This window comes from Martes martes (assembly GCF_963455335.1).
Source record: "Martes martes genome assembly, chromosome: 4".
Lineage (NCBI taxonomy): Eukaryota > Metazoa > Chordata > Mammalia > Carnivora > Mustelidae > Martes > Martes martes.
Window position 1 is genome coordinate 91743986 of NC_137891.1, and position 25145 is coordinate 91769130.

The 25145-nt window shown below is 36.8% G+C and overlaps 1 protein-coding gene across 1 annotated transcript in view; it reads left to right on the forward strand.

Moving 5' to 3' along the window:
- SPAG17 (sperm associated antigen 17) overlaps positions 1-25145 on the forward strand; it is a gene marked incomplete at its 5' end in the record, with an annotated part of 289972 nt that overhangs the window by 204719 nt on the left and 60108 nt on the right. Inside the window, 6 exons of the mRNA XM_080801661.1 lie at positions 5679-5854; positions 8128-8245; positions 10111-10289; positions 12432-12591; positions 20972-21189; positions 24942-25086. Coding sequence (XP_080657787.1) covers positions 5679-5854; positions 8128-8245; positions 10111-10289; positions 12432-12591; positions 20972-21189; positions 24942-25086 — 996 coding nt within the window. The remainder of the gene's footprint in view (positions 1-5678; positions 5855-8127; positions 8246-10110; positions 10290-12431; positions 12592-20971; positions 21190-24941; positions 25087-25145) is intronic.

The window sequence follows — 25145 nt, forward strand, 5'->3', positions numbered from 1 at the left end:
CCCGCTTCAGTTTTACCTTCTTTCTCCTAATGTCCTCCATGCTATTCCCTATGTTCTACACATGAGTGAAACCATATGATAATTGTTTTTCTCTGCCTGACTTATTTCACTTAGCATAATCTCCTCCAGTTCCGTTCATGTCAGTGCAAATGGTGGGTATTCATCCTTTCTGATGGCTGAATAATATTCCATCATATATGAACCACAGTTTCTTTATCTATTCATCTGTCAAAGAGCGTATCCGCTCCCTCTACAGTTTGGCTATTGTGAACATCACTGCTATGAGCATTGTGGTGCATATGCCCCTTCTTTTCACTACATCTGTATCTTTGGGGTAAATACCCAGTAGTGCAATTGCTGGGTCATAAGGTAGCTCTATTTTCAACTTTTTGAGGAACCTCCATACTGTTTTCCAGAGTGGCTGTACCAACTTGCATTCCCACCCACAGTGTAAGAGGGTTCCCCTTTCTCCACAACTTCTCCAACATTTGTTGTTTCTTGCCTTGTCGATTTTTGCCATTCTAATTGATGTAAGGTGGTATCTCAGTGTGGTTTTTATTTGAATTTCCTTGATGGCTAATGATGTTGAACATTTTTCATGTGTCTATTAGCCATTTGTATGTCTTCTTTGGAGAAGTGTCTGTTTATGTCTTCTGCCCATTTTTTTACTTGATTATTTGTTTTTTGCATGTTGAGTTTCAGAAGTTCTTATTAGATCTTGCATACCAATTCTTTATCTTTAATGTCATTTGCAAATATTTTCTCCCATTCTGTGGGTTGCCTCTAGTTTTATTGACTATTTCCTTTGCTGTGCAGAAACTTTTTAGCTCAGTGAAGTCCCAAAAGTTCATTTTTGCTTTTATTTCCCTTGCCTTTGGAGAGGTGTCATGAAAGAAGTTGCTGTGGCCAATGTTGAGGAGGTTACTGCTTGTGTTCTCCTCTAGGATTTTGATGGATTCCTGTCTCACATTGAGGTCTTTCCTCCATTATGAGTTTTCTGAGTACAGATCATTTGCCTCTTTGGTTAGTTTTATTCCTAGGTATCTTATGGTTTTTGGTGCGATTATAAATGGGATCAGCTCCTTAATTTGTCTTTCTTCTGTTTCATTGTTAGTGTATAGAAATACAACTGATTTGTGTGCATTGATTTTATATCCTGACACTTTGCCGGATTTCTGTATAGGTTCTAGCAATTTTGGGTTAGAGTCTTTTGGGTTTTCTACATAGAGTATCATGTCATCTGCAAAGAGTGAGAGTTTTACTTCTTCTTTGCTGATTCCAATGCCTTTTATTTATTTTTGTTGTCTGACTGCTGAGGCTAGGACTTCTAGTGGTTTGTTGAATAGTAATGGAGAAAGTGGACATCCCTGCTGTGTTCCTAACCTTAGGAAAAAAGCTCTCAGTTTTTAGCCATTGAGGGTCATATTTCCTGTGGTATTTTTCATAGATGGCTTTTATGATATTGAGGTATGTTCCTTCTATTCCTACCCTGTGACAAGTTTAAAGCAAGAAAGAATGCTGTACTTTGTCAAATGGTTTCTCTGCATCTATTGAGAGCATCATATGGTCTTGACCTATCTTTTACTCATGTAGTGTGTCACACTGATTGCTTTGCAGACGTTGAACCACCTTTGCAGCCCAGGAATAAATCCCACTTGGTCGTGGTGACTAATCCTTTTAATGTACTGTTGGATCCTATTGGCTAGTGTCTTGGTGAGAATTTTGGCATCCATGTTCATCAGGGATATTGGTCTATAATTCTCCTTTTTTGGTGGGGTCTCTGTCTGGTTTGGGGATCAAGGTAATGCTGGCCTCAGAGAACAAGTTTGAAAGTGTTCCTCCCATTTCCAGTTTTTGAAAGTGCTTCAGAAGAATAGGTATTAATTCTTCTTTTAAATGTTTGGTAGAATTCCCCATGGAAGCTGTCCAGCCTGGCATTCTTGTTTGCTGCGAGATTTTTGATTACTACTGTTGGGGTCTGTTATCAAAGGAACAAGACTGAGACAAAGTTATGCAAAGTTATGCAAAGCCTTATTCTATTCCAAGCATTAGAATTTAGACTGACCGGCCAGGGAATGAGACTGAGACAAAGTAAAAGTTATGTGAAGCTTTATTCTATGCCAAGCATTAGAAGTCAGACTGACTGGCCAGGGTGGCCTCCAAGGAGAGCGACCCCCTCCCGATCTCACAGGCTAGTTTTATAGGGCATAACTGCAGACCCAAGGTATGTGGCTTTTATTGTTAAGGCGTTTACTCCTGGAATCGATACCCGGAACCATACCAGGAACTACTGGGATGTTTATTCCTGGAATGAAGTCCGTGGGTGTAAACAACAATATGGCTACCTAGGCAATATGGAGTTGCTCTGGCTAAGCAGGCCCTGATAGTTAAACAGGTTTTAACATTAAATTGGCCCTAACAACTGCTTCAATTTCCTTGCTGGTTGTGGGTCTGTATAGGTTTTCTGTTTCTTCCTGTTTCAGTTTTGGTAGTTTCTACATCTCCATGAGTGCATCCATTTCTTTCAGACTGCCTAATTTGTTGGTATATAATGGCTCATACTATGTTGTCATAATTATTTGTATTTCTGTGGTGTTGGTTGTGATCTCTACTCTTTCATCCATGATTTTATTAATTTTGGCCCTTTCTCTTTTCTTTTTGGTAAGTCTGACCAGAGTTTTAGCTATCTTATCCATTCTTTCAAAGAACTATCTCCTAGTTTCGTTGATCCGTTCTTCTGTTCCTTTGATTTCTATTTCATTGATTTCTGCTCCCATCCTTATTATTTCTTTTCTCCTACTTTATTTGCTGTTCTTTCTCCAGCTCCTTTAGATATTTGGTTAGGTTAGGTTGTGTATTTGAAATCTTTTTTTTTTTTTAAGATTTTATTTATTTATTTGACACAGAGACAGAGATCACAAGTAGGCAGAGAGGCAGGCGGTGGGGGGGGGAGCAGGCTCCCTGCTGAGCAGAGAGCTTGATGTGGGGCTCGATCCCAGGACCCTGAGATCATGACCTGAGCTGAAGGCAGAGGCTTAACCCACTGAACCACCCAGGTGCCCCTTGAGATCTTTTTTGTTTCTTGAGAAAGATTTGTAGTGCTATGTACTTCCCTCTTAGGACTCCCTTTGCTGCATATCAAAGATTTTGATCAGTTGTGTTTTCATTTTCATTTGTTTTCATGAATCTTTTAAATTCTTCTTTAATTTCCTGGTTGACCCATTCATTCTTTAGTAGGATGCTCTTTAACCTCCAAGTATTTGAGTAACTTTTGTGTTAGATGTCCTTCTTCTAGGTTCCCATGGAGCACTGTATTTCCTCTATCACAGACTTAACACATGACATTGTACCTGAGGGTTTTTTCATTTGATCTACCCATTGCAAGTTCCTTGTAGTCTTCATCATTGGTTATCCAATTCATAGTACATGGTGGTATGTACTCCATAAATTTTTACTGAATGAGTAGATGGATGGGGATGAGAGGAAGGAGTGTCCAGCTGCCTATAACTGGATGCCATTCACTTATTTATATACTGTACTTCCTATGGGTGAGGAATCTTGCTGGCACTGAGCCACAATGATGAATAAAACCATGGCACATCTATTCAAAAAACTCATTGTCTAGGGGCACCTGGATGGCTCAGTCATTTGAGCACCTGACCCTTGATTTCACCTCAGGTCATGATCTCAGAATTGTGAAATCAAGCTCCACATTGGGCTACACACTTAGTGGGGAGTCCGCTTGGGATTCTTTCTCTCCCTCTTCCTCTAACTCTTCTCCCCACTTTTTTCCTCTCTCTCTCTCTCTCAAATAAATAAATAAATATTTTTTTAAAAAAAATTCATTGTCTAATGGGAAAAGAATAAATAAATAACTGCTGAATTGCTAAAAATTATATATAAACATAGTACTGGGAACAGCTAGAAAATACTTCAGAGAGAAAGTATAGTATCTGAGGTAGGATTTTAGAGATGAATGGTAACTATCCAGACAAAGGAACAAGGAAAGGAAATTCTTGACATTAAGAACCATTGTGTATAAACATACAATTGTGTAAAAACATAGCATCTTTACAGAAAGGGGAAACGTTGAGTGTGGTTGGAGTGGTGGAATGTCAGTACTCAATGCCCCATAAGATCAATGAGTATCAAAGGTGTTTAAATAAAGGATGATAAGTGATACAATTGGATTTCATATTAGAAATACAATTTTAAGATAGTTTGGAAAGTACACTGAAATGGCAGTATTGGAGGTCCCATACCAGTTTGGGAACTTGTTGCAGAAAATCAAGTAAAAGATCAATGAGAATATGAGGTAAGTTAGGAACCGGTAGGAGAGGCATCATTCAAGAGAAATTTCTGATGGCTTATTGACTGTTTGGATGTATGAGGTCAGTCAAAAAGACAAAATGCAAATACCTCACTGTCTAACTTGGGAAATGAGATGCTTGATTGCTCATTAAATGAGATTAAGTACATAGGAGGCTTTCCTTTCCTAGGAGAAGAGAACTTACTGAGTTTGAAATGTCTCCAGTACCACAACCAGGGAGAGATATAGAAAGGCAGTTGGACATATTAATCTGATGCCAAGAAGAAAGGTCATGCCTTGTGATATAAATTTTGGAGTCATCAGCATGCAGATGAGAGTTAGAGCCCCAGTAGTGAGTAAGATACTCAGATCTACTATACATAATAAAGGAGTTCAGTTTTGGCTGTATCACAATCATGTGTGATTTTTCATAATTATAAATGCCTGTGCCTCATCCCTACAGAGTGTGATTCAGTGGGTCAAGATGGGGGCCTGAGCTTTTTATAAAAAATTCAATGAGTAATCATTATGAGCAGCCAGAGTTGAGAACATCCACTGTAAGCATAAAGGGAAAACCCCCTGGAATCTAATGACATTTAAGGATTCACAAAAGAGGAAGAACTAACTAGTAAAGGAGACAGAAAAAAATTGTTCAGAGAAGGAAGAGGAAATACAGGGAAAGTATTATCCTGGAACCCAGAGGAGAATAGAATTCCTTTAACACACCAGTGATGCTCAGAAGATTGTGACAAAATTCCTTCAGAGATCAACTTGCTTTTGAGAATTCTGGCAATACTTTTAGACCCAGAATTAATCTTTTACAACTTCTAAACTTCTTTTTATCAACTCAACTAGAAAAACCTCTTTTCTGAATTTCTTTTTTTGTATCCCTTATTATTTTCCTATTTAATATGTCCTTGTATTAAAGCTATTTGAGTATAATTATTATTAGAATATTTTGGTTTCATAAGGTCTTTTACATATATTTTGTCATTATTGCCCACTGCTCCAAATATGTTGCATATAGGAATCTTTCAAAAAATATTTCTCAAACAGATGGTTGTTGCACTATCTTTAGGAGTTCATAATCTAGATGGGAAGGCAAGAACATGTGAAATAATGACTCAATCAAATATATCAAAATATTAAGTACCTCAAATTTTTTAGCTATAATTCTCATTTTTAAATCAACTATATTACCCCTGAAATCTATCTGACTGAAAAATCATTTTCAGCAAGGTAAAAATTGTTGCCAGCTGGTATAAATGCATGGCAACATGTTTGCCAGGCAAACATTTATATATTTATTTAACAAACATATAAAATATGAATTCCAATTTACTTGTTTTCTCCTTTTTTCCTGTTATAGAGGATAAGGATCCTAATTTGGAAACAATGTTGAGTATCCCATCAGCACTTACTACAACAGTAGTTCCTCTTATAGTGACCGTTCCTCAAAGCAAAGTGAAAGGAAAAACAAAAGGCAAAGAAAAACCTAAAGAATCTCTTAAAGAAGAGGAACACCCAAAAGAAGAAGAGAAAAAGGTACATGGACTTGTCATTGATTCCTAAACCCTACTTCTATCTCAGTTTTAACTTTTTTAAAATCATAAGTTACACCAACAGTATCATTTCAGTACATGTATATTGTTGTGCAGATGCATTAACATTCCTTGAAGTTTCAATTTTGAATGAAAAGAAGAGATTTGTACACAGGAGTTGGATCCCTACACCAGGAGACATATTGTCATGTACAAAAACTGACTCAGGTCTTCCATTCTAAACTCCGAATGAAGAGTTCACCCTTTTTTCCACTCTGGTTCTTTGCTTTTGGTTGGTTATGTTCCTACCATTCTCTAAATACTTTATTTAGTTTTGTTAGATAAGCAACAATTGAAAGAAGAACATTTCTAATTAAATAGGAAGTACTTCCATTAGGTAGACTTGACCTTAGATATTGATGTGCTATAGGACTTCTGGCTAAAGAGCAGTTTACCCTCTACTTCCAGTACCACCAAATGCAGACACACACAGAGGCTTTGATTCCAAATGTGTTCCTAATACCAGAATATAGATCAAAAGAATACAGACAAGAGGGAAATCACTAATGAAATCTTGAAAACTTGCTAGGTGAGCTATACAGTTTGTACAGTGTACAAATTCTCAACTTACTAGAAGAAAAAAATATTAAAAGTGACCAGAGCTATTGATTTCAGACCTTGGCCCTTTAAAAGTTATGGTGTTTGTACGTTACTTAACCTCTGCACCATATTTATTTAGCTATACTAGATGACTTTTCTCAATCCAGGATACTTGACCCTTATTAAGTAAAAATTTTACAGTGTTGAGCAGAATAGCCCTAGATAATTCATTAATTTACTGAAAGCAATCTGATAACAAACCAATCAGTTCTCCCATAATTTTTAATAAGTGACAATAATAGAAGGGTGGGAGATAATTACTGGTTTTTTGTGTAATGATAAATTTGTCATGGCAGGTTCATGTCTTTGAACATTATTGTTCATTTTACAGAACTTCATAATTTTTTCCTCTTAATTTTGCTTTGTGTTTAATTCTTTTAAAGATTTTATTTATTTATTAATTTGAGATAGAGCAAGAGTGAGAGAGAAAGAGAGAGAGAGCACACACAGGGGGAGTAAGAGGCAGAGGGAGAAGCAGACTCTCCACTGAGCAGGAAGCCCAAAATGGGGCTCAATCCCAGGACTCCAGGATCATGACCTAAGCTGAAGGCAGGTGCTTTACTGACTGAGCCACTCAGGTGCCCCTTACTTTGTGTTTTTAATTGACTTTTGGCTAACTATTCCAAATTTATTATTTGTTAGTAACAAAGGCAGAACAACCTAAGTGATCCACAGCACAAGACTAGTTAAAATAAACTACAGGTGCAGCAACAGGGTATCAGTTGGGATGATTTTAGAGGCTAACAAAAGAGAGCCAACTGGAAAACTGAAATGATTATCATGAGGGGTTGGTAGGAAGTAACTGAATAACTTTCATTCTGGGGTCCAAGTAACCAAACAAGGAATTCAACATAGTTAGCATAAAAGGAACTAGGATTTTTGAAGCAGACACACCCAAACTTCATTAGTTTATAAATAATCTTTTTTTTTAAGATTTTATTTATTTGACAGAGATTACAAGTAGGCAGAGAGGCAGGCAGAGAGAGAGGGGGAAGCAGACTCCCCGCTGAGCAGAGAGTCCGATGCGGGACTCGATCCCAGGACCCTGAGATCATGACCTGAGCCGAAGGCAGAGGCTTAACCCACTGAGCCACCCAGGCGCCCCTATAAATAATCTTTTTATGTCTTTTTTAATTGTTTTTACTTCCTACAAAAGTAATGCTTATTAGAGAAAAATAATGACACATTTCCTAATAGCATAACATCTTTAACATCCAAACTTTAAAAGATATGCCAAGTCGGTAGAGGGCACAAAGGTCAGCCCTTAACCCCACACTTACATACAGAGGCATCTTTCAAGGCCTACTTTAAGCCCCAACTCCTCCATGATCCTTTCCTAATTATTCTAATTAATTTTGATGTCTTCGTTTGTGGGAGGAGAGATGTGCTAACAGTTTGGTACTATAATTTAATTGTTTCACATGTCTGCGTGCCATTCTATGAACAGAATATAAATTACACAAAAGTACAGACTCATGCATCTTTACAGGCTCAATTGCAGGGCCCACCAGTCCTGGGCAAGTCATATCTTAAGCACTCAGCAAGTGCTTGCTTAGTCAAAATAAATCAGTAGCTCATTTAGAAAATGACAAACAATTATTGTTAAATTATTTACAGGAAGAAGTAGAACCAGAACATGTTTTGCAAGAGACTCCTTATGTTCCTACCTTCCAAAACCTAAATGTGTCTTGCCCCAATGGACTCCTGGTGACCTTCATTGGGCAAGAGTCTACAGGTGAGTGTTAGCCAGCATGGGGTGGGAGGGAGAGGGGCAAATGTCATACAGAAAGCAGTTGAATCACCATTGAAAACATGTGTATTTTCATACCAGTTAAGCATGCTGATAATGAACAATAGGCTAATAGTAATGATGACTAGCATTTTTTGAGCCCCCAGCCCTAAGTACTTAACATATATAAAAATACACAAATATGGTAAACTAAGTTCTAATAATTCCATTTTACAAAATAAACCGAGGCTTCAGGAGGTTCATTAACTTTCCCAGGTCACTCAGTTCCTAAGTGGCAGAAATTAAAGGTCATTCTTGGTCAGTGATGGCAAGGCCAGTAGACTCTTAACAACTTTGATGAGGTGGGACCCTGTCTTTCGGGCTCTACACAGGGCCACAGGTATAGTGATTTGCTGGTCTGATCAAATCAAAAGACAGTGAGCATAAAGTAAGTGGAGGCAAGTGCAGGTTAAGTGGTTAAAGGATATCAGTCTTGTTCCCAGATATTAGAATGTAATTTTATAAAGTCTGTTATTTTTGTACATGGCCTCTAACTCATTAAAATGACTAAGTAAGTACAAGTAGGACCTCTTTAATTAACATGATGGGCATCCACATTAGTGACTGAATTTGAATATCACTGATATGGAGGCCCACTCTTGCAGTAGAGTTAGCAGATGCAACAAAGCAAGCACTGGCCTGGGACTTGAGTTATATATATGTCCCTTTCAGTTGCTTACTATCTCTGGACCATGTTTCTTCATCTGATAAAAGTTTTGTTGTACCAGTGGATCCTGACTTTAATTCACAACCACATGTCCTCTTTACTATAGTTCCCTTCTGTGCACCATATTTGAAAAAAGAGTATCTATCAAAGAAAAAGAGTATGCCTATTGAAAAAGAGTATGCCAATGTCATGTTTACTTGCCACCTAAATGAAAAGAAGCTAAGTGCTGCAGTTGGTCTGGTTTGTCTTAATTTTGTTTTTCTTCATCTGAAACTCTGGAAAGTGAAGTTATCTCTCTTAAAGGGTTGTTGAGGTGGGCTGAATAAAATACATGTACAAAGCATTTAACATATGTAAACATCTCAGTGAATGCTTATAATGTTATTGTTACTAATACTTCTGTGACTTAGAGGGTATCATGAAGGGCCCTCATTCCAAAATATTTTTCTAACAGCCCAATATAGTCCCTGAAATGCCATCATTACATGTTGATAAACCACTTTGTAAGTTGAGAAGAGGAAAGTATTCAGTTAGCAAAAACTGAATAGTTACTGTATGCCAGAAATTCTCAATGATTATATTTTCTTTTGAAGGAACCTATGAGGTGTTTTTCTCCTTGATTGCTAACTAAGAATAGAAGCTTGAGAAAAATCTGGATTTGGTTAGAGATGAGGGGATTATGTTAACTTTGAAAGGTGATGAATGATTTAAGAAGGGCAAGCCTGAGAAACTTCCCCTGGGGCTCCTGACAACCAGGGAACCCAGAACAGCATTGTGCACGCAGGGGCAAGAGCTTACTCAAAGATGAGAGAAAAGTACCCACAGGGAGAAAAAGGAGCGTCTATGACAGCAAAACTCTGCTTCCTTCCTAATTTTGCCAGGGATATCCTGGAATTCCTTAGAAGAATGGACTATACATGGAGAAGGTACCTATTAAGTACTTGTAGATGACCTTATTCACTACACCTGACTATAACAAGGTAGCAAAACACCAGTGCTCTGGGCCATCTGTCAGGTTATGAAAACTGCCCTATTATTCACCTGTAGACAGAAGAATGAAAAAAAATTAAGGAAAAAGATAAAATGCCAGCTACACAGCATTGCCCAGTTCACAGGAAGGCTTTCTTTCTTTTCTTTTTTTAAGATAAGAATGTTATGGATGAGGAACCCACTTGGGACATCATGGTCCGGCAGAGCTACCCACAGAAGGTGAAGCACTATGAATTCCACAAAACGGTGATGCCACCTGTGGATCAGGAGGCCTCAAGAGTTATCACCAGGCAAGGCACTGTTGTCAAATACATGTTGGATGGATCTACACAGGTAACGGAATGTTAGATAAATAACACTCCTTCTTGCTGCAAAGTACAAAACAAACTTATTCTGTATATGATCCAGGACTAAATACAGTGTTTACCTCCTCCCCCTCTCAAGGCACCTGAGAATAATTTTAAAAATACTTTTAAATAATAAATTCATAATGGTACTGGAAAACAACAAAATGGGCCATCAGTGGATCAGAAGATTAGGAGAATTTCTAGAAAATGCAAGTCAGATGAGATCAAACCAATAGAGAAATAAAAGCAGAGTTTAAAGCAAGTACAAGAGAAATCCTGCAACAAAATTAAAAATCAGTTCTAACACAGACATTTCACAGATGGAGCTCTGCACCCAGACAATTAAGTTAGTGTCCCCAGTTAACTCACTACTACCTGGAGGGTGAGAACCAGAGGTCATAATATCCAAAAGCCATATGGTCTGCTCTATACCTCCCCAGTAATCACAGGGAAATTGTTTCTGTAATCAGAGGATACACCACCAAGAAGTGAAAAGGGATTCTCAAGGGGACTGATGACCATGCACGCAAGAATCATCAACCTTAGAGAAAAACCAACTGCATGAAAGTGAATTACAAAATAATCAAAAAATTAAAGAAATAGCATCCAAAAATAAGAATAAATCGTTAAACAAAAAACTTGAAGGTGAGTAAAAGTAATATAGGCAGAGACTTGAGAGGTTAACAGTCTAAAAAATAACAATAAAAAAGTTACTGTGGACCAAATAAAGAGTTCTTAGATATTAAACACAATATTGTGTGTCAAATCACCGTGTTGCAGTGATATATATATATATATGTGTGTATATATACACATATATATACCATATATACATATATATGTGTATATATACACACATATATATACACACATATGTGTGTATATATACACATATATATACCATATATATGAAACTAATACTATATTGTATGTCAATATACTTCAATGAAAAATTTTAAAGGAGAAAAAAAAGATGAAAAACAATTGTGAAAAATTAAGTGTGTATATATACACATATATATACCATACATACATATATATGTGTATATATACACATATGTGTGTATATATACACATATATATACCATATATACATATATATGTGTATATATACACATATATATGAAACTAATACTATATTGTATGTCAATATACTTCAATGAAAAATTTTAAAGGAGAAAAAAAAGATGAAAAACAATTGTGAAAAATTAAGGCGGGGAAGTGGATTATGGGGAAGAGAAGAGTTATGAGACGTGGAAAAGGGATCTGAAAAATACAGTCTCCAAAAGAAGAAAATAGTGGGAGTGAAGGGAGAAAATAATGAAAGGAATAATCTAGGAAATTTTCCCAGAGTTAAAAAAAAAAAGAAAGAAAGAAAGAAAGAAAATGAAAAAAAAAAAAACAAAAACAAACAAACTTCGGATTAAACAGGACAGTCGAGTGCCAAGCAGAATTGATACTAATTATCTTTAAAAGATCATCATGTCATAGTGCAATTTGGGGACTGCACAGATAGACAATCCCAAAAGCTTCCTTAAAGAAACCAGTTACCTCCTATAGAATGAGAACTGAATGGACATTAGATTTCTCATTAGCAGCACTGGTGGGGGTTTTCGTCATGTTCATATGTTCATTGGTAGGTTATAGATACTGATCCGGATAGATGTATTGATGATACCTGTAGATGAGACACATACTAGAGATAGACATTGATAGAGACTAAGCATTTAAACATGTGATAATATTTTAGATGTAGTTATTATATAAGCTGAAATCGGACGGGTAATTTTCTAGTTGCATAGAATGGAGAAAATAAAAATAAAACAAATAAATGCAAAAAAATAAAAACTCAAGTCAGTCCAATAAAAGACAAGATATAAAAAGAAAAGAAACAACATAGAAGGTAAATGGAAAACCATGAATGATATTATCGTGCTGGTTATTAAGCTATAGTCTCTGAGCCCCACAGCTACCATCCTAAAATATGCTTTGTGCTTAGTCTGGAGGTCTGCAAACAGCATTTTTCCTTCGGATTGACTTGAACCTATGCCAGTGTTAACACAGTGTTAAATGTTAACCAGCCTCTTCCTTGCTTCTGAGAATGTAGGAACTTCTGCTTTTCCTTCAGGTTCTCTTTGCAGATGGCGTTGTGAGCAGCAGTCCTGATTCAGGTCCTGTTTCTCCTCCTGTTGAAATGCCACCAAGTCCTCATAGTGGAGACTTGATGGACACAGTTTCTCAGCAAAAGTCAGAAACAGCACCGTCTGAGATTGTCATTCCAAAGAAAGGTAATAATTGAAGCATCTCAATTGATGATGGGTTTAATAAATCTTACACTTCTCATCTTTTCCATGTATATATTCAAGTATACTCACATATATACATGTGTGCACATCTTAATTGAATCATAGCATTACACAGTTTCATGAACTGCTTTTTTTTTTTCTTAGTAATAAATAATGAACATCTTCCTGTGTTGTTATATACTCTTACACAGCATTAGCTCTAATGCCTGGGCTACTGTTTTAGGATTAGTTGAGCAGATCAATGATATCAAGGTACTAACTAGGCTTCTCTTGTTCTCTAGACCTTTTCCTCTGAGCCGTGAGCTGGGAAAAGGCCACACCAGCTCTAGGTGTGAGGTCCTCATATAGTAAATCTCAAAGCAAAAAGCAAAGAGAGTGAATATAAGAACTTTCAAGTGTCTCTTTTTGTCGGGGAGGAAAACATTTCCAGATTCCACCCCGTGGCCCCACCAGCAGGCCTCCCCTTATATCCCATTGACTAGACCTGGCCAAGAACCTAGGGTAGGAAAACAAACATCTGACATTTCTGAATTTTTTTCTCAGCAGATGAGCAGTACTATTTGGGGAAAAGAAAATTGGATAACAATTGAGTAAGCAATCAACCGTGCCTGCTATAATCTAATATATGAAATTGTTCTCCTCAGAGATATTTTCGATTGACACCCCCACCTCCAATGCAGTATGAAAATATTTGTTTCCTCATACCCTTGCCAGTGCTGGATTTCCTTATTAATCTGTATCATTTGATTTGATAGATAATTAACAATCTTTTTATTATGTTAATTTACATTTCTTTATTACTGATGAGGTTAAACATCATTTTTTTTCTTTTTGTGAATTTTCTATTCACATATTTTCTCAGTTTACTATTGAGATGTTCATTATTTTCATATTTATTTGTAAGAGATGTGTGTTTGTGTACCAGGCACAATTCTGAATACTTTAAAATATTAAATCAGTTAATTCTCATAGCAACTCTGGTTGCTGTGTATATATTTTAATAATTCCACTTTACAGATGAAGAAATTGAGACACAGAGAGGTTAAGTAACTTTCTCGAGGTCTCTCAGCTATTAAGTGGTAGAGTTGGGACTGGAGTCTGGGCATCTGCATCACGAACTTTTCTCAATTTCTCATGGGACTTAAATGATCTGAGACCAAGATTTAAGCATCTTTGTTAATTTCACACATCTTCCCACAGTAACCAGTAACCTTGTATAGAGGCAAACTGAATTTCCTTTTCGGTTACTCAAAATTTAAAGAAATAGACTTTCCTTTAGTAGTAGCTGAGGGTTCTTGGTTGAAGCGAATGAAGGCATCCTCATTGCTTTCAAACTTCCCAGCTCAAAGGTTCCCCTCCTTTTCTGATGGGAGAGGACTTGATGTAAGGGTAACCACTTCTCTTAGAGCCCGGCGGGGTTCCAAAGAACTTCTGCCTCCAGCATAGTGTGCTCCAGGTTTCTTTTTTTTTTTTTTATTAAATTTTTTATTTATTTTCAGGGTAATAGTATCCAGGTTTCTTTAAAGCCCATCCATCTAAGATGATGTATTCACTTAAGCACATGCGCACGCACACGCACACACACACAGAGGAACTAATAGACTATTTTTTTTAAGAGTGATTTTAGGTTTACAGAAAAAAATGAGCAGAATGTACTTCTATACTTCCTCCCTACCTGGCTCAAAGTTTTCTCTATTTTAAACACATATGTTATAATTGATGAGCCAATATCAATACACTGTTATTAACTGAAGTCCATAGTTTGCATTAGGGTTCATTCTTCACATTGCATAGTTCTGAGAGTTTTGACAAATGCATAATGTAGTGAATCTACCACTACAATAACATACAGAATAATTTCACCCCCTGTGAGCAGAAAAACAAACCTGTGCTCTATTGATTCCTTTCTCCCTTCATCTTCTCCCCAAAACCAGTACCAAGGAGCTGACACTCTCTTTTCCCCTCTACCCAGAACCTTGGAACCACCAATCTACTTTCTGTTACTATAGATTTACATATTCTGGACGTTTCCATTAAAGAGAAGCGTACAACACAAGGCCTTTTGTGACTGGCATCTTTTAGTTAGCATAGTATTTTCAAGGGTCAGCTATGTTGTAACTTCTATCAGCACTTCATTTTTATGGTCGAGTAATACTCTGCTGTATGGATACACCACAGTTTGCTTATCCACTCATCCATTGATGGACATACAAGTTGTTTCCACTTTGGGGAAACTGCAAATAAAGTTGATATGAACATTTCTTTACAAGTTTTTGGTGTGGACACATGTTTTCATTTCTCTGGAGTAGATACCCAGGAGTGGAATTGCTAGAATAGTAACTGTGTTTCTCACTTTGAGCACGGGACAAACTTTCCGAAGCAGCTGCATTGTTTTCCATTCTCACCAGCACGGATGAGGAGGTTTCTATTTCTTCACTTTCTTGCCGACACTGTTATTTTCTGTCTGGAGCCATTCCTCTTTTTTTTTTTTCTTTTTAAAATTTTATTTATTTTTGATTATTATTTCAAGGGTTTTGGGTTTCTGCTTAGGCATTAGGATTTTATTTTATTATTTTTTTTATTGTGTTCTATTAGTCACCATACATCGTTAGGTTTTTTTTTTTTTAAGATTTTATCTATTTATTTGACAGAGAGAGATCACAAGTAGGCAGAGAGAGGGGGAAGCAGGATCCCTACTGAGCAAAGAGCCCGATATAGGGCTTGATCCCAGGACCCTCAGATCATGACCTGAGCCGAAGGCAGAGGCTTAACCCACTGAGCCACCCAGGTGCCCCTACATCATTACTTTTTGATGTAGTGTTCCATGATTCATTGTTTGCGTATAACACCCAGTGCTCCATGCTATATGTGCCTTCCTTAATACCCATCACTGGGTTCACCCATCCCCACACCCCCCTTCCCTTCTAAAACCCTCAATTTGTTTCCCAGAGTCCATAGCCTCTCCCACTACGATTTCTCCCCCTTCATTTCCCCCTTCTCCTAATATCCTTCATGCTATTCCTTATGTTCCACAAATAAGTGAAACCATATAATTGACTTTCTCTATTTGACTTATTTCACTTAGCATAATCTCCTCCAGGCCCATCCAAGTTGATGCAAAAGTTGGATATTCATCCTTTCTGGTGGCTGAGCAATATTTCACTGTGTATATGGACCACATCTTCTTTTTCCATTTGTCTGTTGAAGGGCATCTTGGCTCTTTCCACATTTTGGCTATTGGACATTCTTGCTATGAACATTGGGGTGCATATGGCCTTTCTTTTAACTACATCTGTATCTTTGGGGTAAATACCCAGTAGTGCTATTGCTGGGTCATAGGGTAACTCTATTTTTAGAGTGGTATCCTATTTTGATTTTGATTTGCATTTTCTTAATGGTTAGTGATGTTGAATACCTTTTTATGTACTTAGTGGACATTTGTCTATCTTCTTTGGAGAAATTTCTATTCAAATCCCTTCCCCAATTTTGTAATAGATTATTTGTCTTCTTACTTTTGAGTTATAAGTATCTTTTGTGTATTTTGGATACAAGTTCCTGATCAGATACAAATCAGGTATGTGATTTGTGAATATTTTCTCCCAGTCTTTGGGCTATCTTTCCATATTCTTGGTGGTACCTTTTCATGGTGTTCATTTTGTTGAAGTCCAATTTATCTGGTTTTTATCCCTCTGGTTGCTTGTACTTTTGGTATTACAGCTAAGAAATCATTGCATAATCCAAAGTCACAGAGACCTATTCCTGTATTTTCTTCTAAGAATTTAAAATTTTTACCTTTGCACTAGGGGCTTTTATATTCACTTTTACATAATTTTTTTATATAATATGTGATGGAGTCCAAATTTATTCTTTCGTGTTTATTAAAAAGACAATTATTTCCTCCACTGAATTGGTTGGCACCTCAGTCAAAAATCAATTAACCATAAATATTAAGGATTAATTTTGGAGTCTTATTTCTGCTCCACTAAACTCCTATATGTTTATCCTTTTGCCAACATCTCATTGTCTTGACGGCTATAGCTAAGTCTGAGTCACCCATGTTTGTTTTCCTTTTTAATGTAGTTTTGACTATTCTGGGTCTCTGGCATTTCTGTATGAATTTTAGGATCAAATTGTTAACTTCTGCAAAAGAGGCAGCTGGGATTTTTATAGAGATTCCACTGAACATGTAGGCAAATTTTGAGAGCATTGACATCTTAAAAATACTGTCTCTAATTCATCAACTGGGGATATCTTTTTATTTATTTAGGTCTTCTTCAATTACATTCAGTAGCTTTTTATAGTTTTTTAGTATACAATTATTAACAGTCATTTGTTAAATTTTTCCTATGTGTTTTATTCTTCTTGATCCTATTATAAGTGGAATTGGTTTTTTTAATTTTGAGGTTGTTCACTGATGGTATACATCAATACAATCTATTTTTTGTATTTTGGCCTTGTGTCTTGAAATCTTGCCAAACTTTCTTACTCTAACCTTTTTTGTTTTGCAGCAACTTTGAAAATAAGATCCCAACCCCCAGTGTTTGTTTGTTGCTGTTCTTGCTGTTTGTTTAGTGACTTTCCTGAACTTATTCTTGCAAGTCTCTCCTTTGTCTTGTGTGGCTACTAAAGTCTCTGCTGTGTTAGCTTAGTGATCAGCTAATGATTAGGCAGGGATTTACTTACATGTCTGAAGCCAAAAAGCCTCCCAGCCTTTGCCAAGGGAATATGTGTACTTATTGGGGCATTCCTTCTTTACTCTCACAGTTTAGACCCTAGCCCTAGCCTCAAGGTCAGCCAGAGGTGAGAGATTCTTTATTTCTCAGGTCTTTCCTGAGCATGAGTACAAACCTCCATGTGCATCTGGCCACAGGAAAATGTCAGAGTTTTTCAAAGTTCTTACAGTCATCTCATTCCCCAGCTTTTTCTTTGAAGTTTTTAGGTCAGCCTCTTGTTTGCCCCAACTATTATTGCTGCCTGAGACAGCCACATCATGAAAAATAGCCACCTATTTTTTAGACAAGGGCCCCAGGATAAGGTTGTTTACAATGAGTGAATTCTGACTCAGGTCAGAGTGAGGATTTTCAGGGAATTTTCAGAGCAGTCAAACAATGATGAGTCTCTGAGGATGGGGCTTTTAAGGAGAATTCCAGGCCTATTGGCCCCCTCCAACAGCTGCCATACCGTTGGTTTTCACAGCTACTGTGATTCCAAGGCTACTGTTTTTCAAGGCTACTGCACAGTTGGAGATGGGGGGAGATGAAGGATGAGAATTGGGTAAGTTATAACACCACAAAGCAGTTGTTCTTACTGAGATTCAGCTGATTGTTGTAATTCTTTGGTTTATTTCCAGATTTCTAAAAGAGTTGATTTTGATAATTTTTTTTCCAGTGTTGTCACTATTTTTTTGGAAGAATGGCTTTTTGAAGATCCTTTCTTGCCATACCAGAAGTGCTTCTCCCATCTCGCAAGAAATACTATTTAGTATTTTCATAATTTTTTTTAGCTCTAAATATTTTCTAATTTCCAGATGACTACCTTTTTAAAAAAAAATTATTTAGATGACTTCTTTTTTGAACCACAAGTTATTTAAACATGTTTCTAAATTTCTGAAACTATAAAGTATTTTTAGGATTTTTTAATAATTGATTTTTAACTAATCTTTTGAAATTCATTAAAACGTGATGTATACCCTCAAATATGGGCAAGTGTTTTAAAAAGTTCGTATATGATTGAAAAGGGCATGTATCCTGTAGTTATTGAGTATAGTGTTATCTTTATAATTGTTAGATCAAACTGTTAGCTTATCCAATCTATTTCCAAGTTCAGCAAACTTCTCTACAAAGGGCAAGATAGTAAATATCTTTTTTATTATGTTCAGTTAGCCAACATATAGTACATCATGAGTTTTTGATGTAGTGTTCAGGTATTCATTAGTTGCATATAACACCCAGAGTTTATTTAGACTTTGTGAGCCATATTGTCTCTGTCACAACTACTCACCTCTGCCACTGTAGCATGAAAATAGCCATAGACAATACATAATTAAATGAGCATGGTGTATTGTGTTTAAAGAAAACCTATTTATGGACACTAAAATTTGAATTTCATATAATTTTCATGTATTGCAAAATATTTTTCTTTTTTTTCTTTTAATTATAATTGTATTATAATTAATTTTCTCTTAATTATATAGAAATGTTAAAAGAAGTATTACTTCACAGACTACAACAACGGACAGCAAGCCACATTTGCTTGACAGGTCAAAATTTGCCAACCGTTATTGTATAACCTCACAGATTTTTTTTTTTTTAAAGATTTTATTTATTTATTTGACAGAGAGATCACAAGTAGGCAGAGAGGCAGGCAGAGAGAGAGGAGGAAGCAGGCTCCCTGCTGAGCAGAGAGCCGGATGCGGGGCTCGATCCCAGGACCCTGGGATCATGACCCGAGCGGAAGGCAGAGGCTTTAACCCACTGAGCCACCCAGGCGCCCCTCACAGATATTTTTAATCTACTGTATCAATTTATTCAGCAGAAGTATGTTTAAATAAGGGTAGAAAAATCTACCCAACGCTATCCTTCTTATAATTTAATATTTATCTTTGAAATTATTATATCTTTTCAATATTTCTGTAAGATTTTTCTTCATACACTTTGAGGATGTGATTTATTAACTTAAAAATTTAGATATTTTCATGGTAAATTTAACTTTTTATCAGATGCAATGGCTTTTTGTTCTAGGATTCTTTTTTGCCCTAATGTCCATTTTTCTTATATTATTATAGCCATACCAACTATCATTTAATTCCTTTGCAGTGTAACTTTTTCATACTTTGTTTAACTTTCAGTGGTTTATGTTTAAGTGTATCTGTTGTGAGCAACTTATAGGTGAATATTTTAAAAATTTGATTTGATACTTTTTGTCTTTTAATCAGAGCTTCTAATCCATTTATTTTGTAACAGATATTTTCTGAAAATGTCTTTATGTTGTCCCCATCCTTGGATGATCATTTCACTAGTTATAGAATTCTGGATTGATAGGTGTTTTCTCTCCAGTATATTGACAAAAATTCTTTAGACTCTTCTTGCTTCCCGTGTTGCTGTTGAAAAGTTGGCTCTCAGTCTAATTGTTGTTGCTGTGAAGATAATCTAACTGCCTTGAAAATATTTTCTTTTTCTTATTATAATTTCAATACAATGTAGCTAGGTGTGAGTTTCTTTTTATTTATCCAAGTGAGAATAAATTGGGATTCTTGAGTCTGTGGATTAGCATCTTTTATTTATTCCAGAAAATTCTCAATAATTACTTTTCCAAATCTTGTTTCTGTTCCACTTTTTGCATATATTAGAGACTTTTACCTCTCTTTTATTATTTCTATTATTTTGACTCTCTGAGAGTCATTCTAAATAATTTCTTTAGATCTTATCAGTTCTTTTTTAATACTCTAGAAATAGAAGTAAGTCCAAATTAAATCTTAGGGCAAAGGTAAAGTTTAGCTTCATGCATATGTATTATTGGGCTCTTCCTATTAGTTAAATCTGCATCTTAGGCCAAGATCCATCCTCTGATGCACATTTCATACTCTGAATTTGAGGAATCTTCCTAGAGTTAATAGTCCTTCACTATCTTTGCTTGTAATTTGCTTCTGGGTCTGAGTTCCTCATCATTGAGGTTTGATAACACTGGCCAATCTCATCTACAGATCACTCATCATTATTTATACAAATGGAGCAAATTTATCTATGATAGAGGGATTGAGATAGTATTCACAGAGTTCCATAAGGCTTTTTCAGTTCTGTATTCCTTTACAAATAGGTGGTGGTGGATTGGAAGGAGGGATGCATCAGATGATTATCGATGCAGTAGTTGAACTATACAGATCCTCTCTCCTAGTGAGAGGCCAAGAATATATGCCTGGTTGGTAAATTTCTTTGGAACCACAGCTGAAGAAAGCAGTTTCCTATCCATGAGTAACAAAATGACACAATCAGGGGAATAAAGAGTTTAAAAATCTGGTAAAATGCTAGAGTTCAGTAAGTCAAAAGAAGGAATTTAAGATATGGAGCAAAGGTAGGGTTTAAAAACTGGGCTACAAAACTCCAAATCTGGAATCCAGGGAGCTAGAGGCAACGTTCAAAATTATACAGAAATTGACCAGAATAGGTATTTTCCCACTTGAGAAATAATATAATTGATGAATACCACTTAGAATTTCTATGTTTTCTATATTTCTAATATAGTTGATGAATACCACTTAGAATTTCTATGCCTGAGGTAGCTTATAGTGTGTAAAACTTAATGTATAATCTATGTAATTGATATTATAATTATATTGTGTTTGATTTTACTTGAACTTCTGCAGGAAAAAGTCACAAAAATCAGTCATCAATGGCACATAAGAATGAAAGCCATGAACCTCACCCAGAGACAGTTCAAAGAGTAACTCCTGTGGAGGTTCATGTAGGTACCTGGTTCACAACCACACCAGAAGGAAATCGTATTGGCACCAAAGGATTAGAAAGAATAACAGACATGACCCCGTTATTATCCTTCAAGGCCACAGATCCTGTCAATGGAACGGTATGGCAAACTATTGTTTATTGCAAAATTTTATAAATCATTAGAGTTCTGAAACAACATATTAGAAGAGTACCTAGCAAATAATTAATTTAACTACTTGGTAAATAGTAGATGGATAGATGGACAGATGGATCCATCTTTGCAAGCGCAAAACATTTCTGTGGTTTATTTTACTTGAAAAATGTACCATGAAATACTAATTTTTGAAATGAGAAACAGATCATGAATATTTATATCACATTTAAGACATATAAGATTAATTGTGTCATATATTTCTTTATGTTGAATGTATTTGTGTAGTCTCTTATCTTCTAGAAGTTGGGGGGCTATGCTTTGTTCCTTTTTCTTTGTGTGAAACTGAAATGAGTAGTAGAAATTTGTTCATGATCCATGACTCCAAAGAATGCATGGTATATTTAGGGTGATGCTCACATTAAGTAATTCAAGAATTTGGCAACGTTACAGAGTAACTGGACAAAAGATTTTATTTGTAGCCTAAGAATAAGTGACAAATGAATGATGTAGAAAATAATGGTTTGGAGGCACCTTGATGGTGCAGTCAGTTAAGCCTCCAACTCTTGTTTTTGGCTCAGGTCACAATCTCAGAGTAGTGAGATTGAGCCCTATGTTATGCTCTGTACGTATGCAGAGTCTATTTGAGAGTCTCTCTCTCTCTCTCTCTCCCCCTCCCCCTACTCGTGTGCCCTCTCTCTCTCTCTCTCTCTCTCATAAATAAATAAATAAATAAATGAAAAATCTTTTAAAAAAAAAGAATAGTTTGGCTTATGATGTGAAATCAAAACTTCTGGGATGAATGATAGTACCTTCTATGTGGCAGTCCTTCTGTTAGGGGATTGGGGTTCTGGGTACATTATCTCATTCAGTGTCCACACCAATGAATATCATACTATACCTATGAAGAAATCGGGCCTCGGCAAGTTGAATAATGTGGTCAAGAGTACATTCAGCCACTGCTAGATCCTAGTTAGGAGCAGTTGTTGGTGACTGAAAACTGAGCTCTTTCCATCCCTCAGCTCATCCTCTAAAGTCTTATGTGGAGCTTTGCAGTACCCTCTGAATGTAAATGACATGATGGATTGGTACCTTATATCTGAGTTCTATCTTACAGATGCCTTATATCTATCTTTGCTTATAACCATGTGCTGCTGGTCAAAAGCAAAATGCCTGCTCGCTATTGAGATGAATTACATTACCTAACCAAACATGTTTTCCTTTTTTCTTTAGTCAGCTTCTGAAATAATTTTTTAATCTCTTACCTTGCCTGCTAGTTATATTTTTTGTGAGACTCAAACTACATATCATTACAGGAAGGTTTTTCTTGTCACTTCAAATAACTCCCTTTTATTCAGCCTCTGATATAGATTACTTGGCATAATACCCAAATGCGGTTAATACTTCTTAATAACTCTCAGTTTCCCTAATTATTACCTGTCACCATTACAGAAGCATGAACCAATGCCCAAGAGCTTGGATTCAAGCATTTGTTGAACATCAAACATATAACAGAATAATAAAAACAACAGTAATAATAATACTTAACTGAGCACTCGCTGTTTGCCAAGCCCTGTTCTCCTTTTATTCTCACAAAAGACTTGTGTTTCCATTTTACAGATGAGGCAAAAACATAAGGTTACATAATTTCCCCAAAAGCACATAGCAAGTAGTAGAGTCAGAATGTGGACACCAAGGTTGCAATCCAGATCCCGTGTGCCTAGCCACCAGGGACCTAAGGGCCAAGAAATCACGCAGTTGTATGAAACAAAATTGAAACTGGATTTTTTTTCGTGACACATGACATGAAGTATCACTAAATTAGAGGCATAGGCACTGCCCTTGTGGTGACACAGATCTGGGTTTGAACCCCAGCCACACTTCCGACTGGCGGTATGACTTTGGACAAGCTTCTAATCCAATTTTCCTTATTTACAAATGGAGATAATAGTGATTACCTGAAATAGTTGCTAAGATTAATGCCAGATCCAACACTATCAGGTGTTCAGTAAATATTCTTGCTACTCTATTCTTACCATAACTGAGAATAATGATTTTCCCACCATACAGTGATCAGAAAGTGTCAGTCTCATGTGGTGTTATGAAATGTTTGAATAATTCTAAATAACAGTGTGTGAATATTTTTACTGGATAAAAAGGTAGTATTAACTCTTGCTAACTTGATGACTGACTAAATGTCAATCACTTTACCAACATTATCTCACTTAATCCACATAATATGCCTGAAGCTGATGCGAGTGTGGCCTTCATTTTGCAGATGAGGAAACCAGAGCACAGAGAAGTTAAGCCCCTTGCCTAGGTCAACCAGCCATTGACAGAGTTAGGATTTGAACTCAGGCAGCTTTACTCCAGAGCTCATACTCTCAACCACTATACTCTTCAGTGGTATTTCTCATTAAATGTATTAGCATTTAATGCATTAGCTGAGAACCTAAAGTAATGACAGCATGCATTTCTCTCAAATATAGTGATTTCTGCTTACTATAAAGAGATAAAGCAATTATCACCTGCTTCCAATAGGCCCAGAAATTTGAGTCAAAACACACCTAACAAACCTACTGTCATATCCATCCGGACTCTTCAGTGAAATACTGTGTCCCTTAACTGTGTACAGTTAAGACAGTACAAGTTAGAAAATACTTGATGATTGAAACATGTGCTACATAGTTTGCAATACTGTTATTGCCAGTTGGACAGCACCTGTGCAAGGAAGGGGAAGGAAACATAAATGGGAAGAGGGAGAAGCTGAGCTGTGGCACAGACCCTCAGCCAACTGGCAGGGGCTCAGGTATGCTCTGCCCCAATGTCCCAAGTCTGGTAGCACTCCACGTTGGAACAGACCTGGGACATACTGTGTTGACCAGGTGACCATCCTTCGGCTTCCTGCCTTGGATGATAACAGCTATTTTCCTTCTCAGACCTTCTCTCCATCCTCCACAAGAATCCTTTCCACTGGAATAGAAAAGATTACAGGTTACCGTTGACAATCAAGCTAACAGAACAACCAGGCTTTAATCTGCATCTGCATTTGCTCCGCTTTAGGGAAGGACACAAGGCAGCAAATGCAGCAAGATCAATGTGGCACCCGCATCCACCTGGGAGGCCCAGCAATGACCCACAGGTGCAGCTTCCTTTACCCTTCAAGCCCCCCTGGGGCATGACCTGCAGCCGCAGACAAGAGCCTGTGAGTGTGTGGATCAGCTTGACACAGAGAAATCACAGCCTCTGTTCCCCACCAATCTTCATGTTCTGTCCTGATGGCATTAGACTGAGATTGGCATAGCAGGCCAGGGAGCCCCCATGCACCATGCTCACTTTAAACCTGTAATATTCAAGGAGGCAGGACCTAGGGTTATTTTCCCAGACAGACCGGCGCTACGCCAGTCCTGATGTTAACTTTTTTCTCACAAATATACAACAGTGGAAGGAGCATCAATTTTCAAGTCCAACGGCCTTAGTGCGACACCAGCCCTGGCCTTTGCTGAGTGACTGTGAGCAAATTCCTTAACTTCTCTAAGCGTACATTCCCTCATCTACAACATGGGGATAGCATTACCTGCCTTCCAGGATTGTTGCAAAGCTTTGACCAAATAGAGGAGATCAAACTTAAGCTTACAAATGGATAACCAGGATTTTGATGGTATTCAATGAGGTATAAAAAGAAATGGACTTGGAGTTAATCATCTGACCAAATGATCGTGCTCTGCCTTTGTGTTCAGGTCATGACAACTCGAGAAGACAGAGTGGTCATTGTGGAAAGAAAAGATGGTACTCGGATAGTGGATCATGCTGACGGTACCCGAATCACAACCTTTTATCAAGTTTATGAAGATCATATTACTCCTCCAGAAGATAATAAAATAAGTAAGTTTTATCTTTCAAGCACGTGACAATATGTGTCTTTAGAATAAGATGAGTACGAA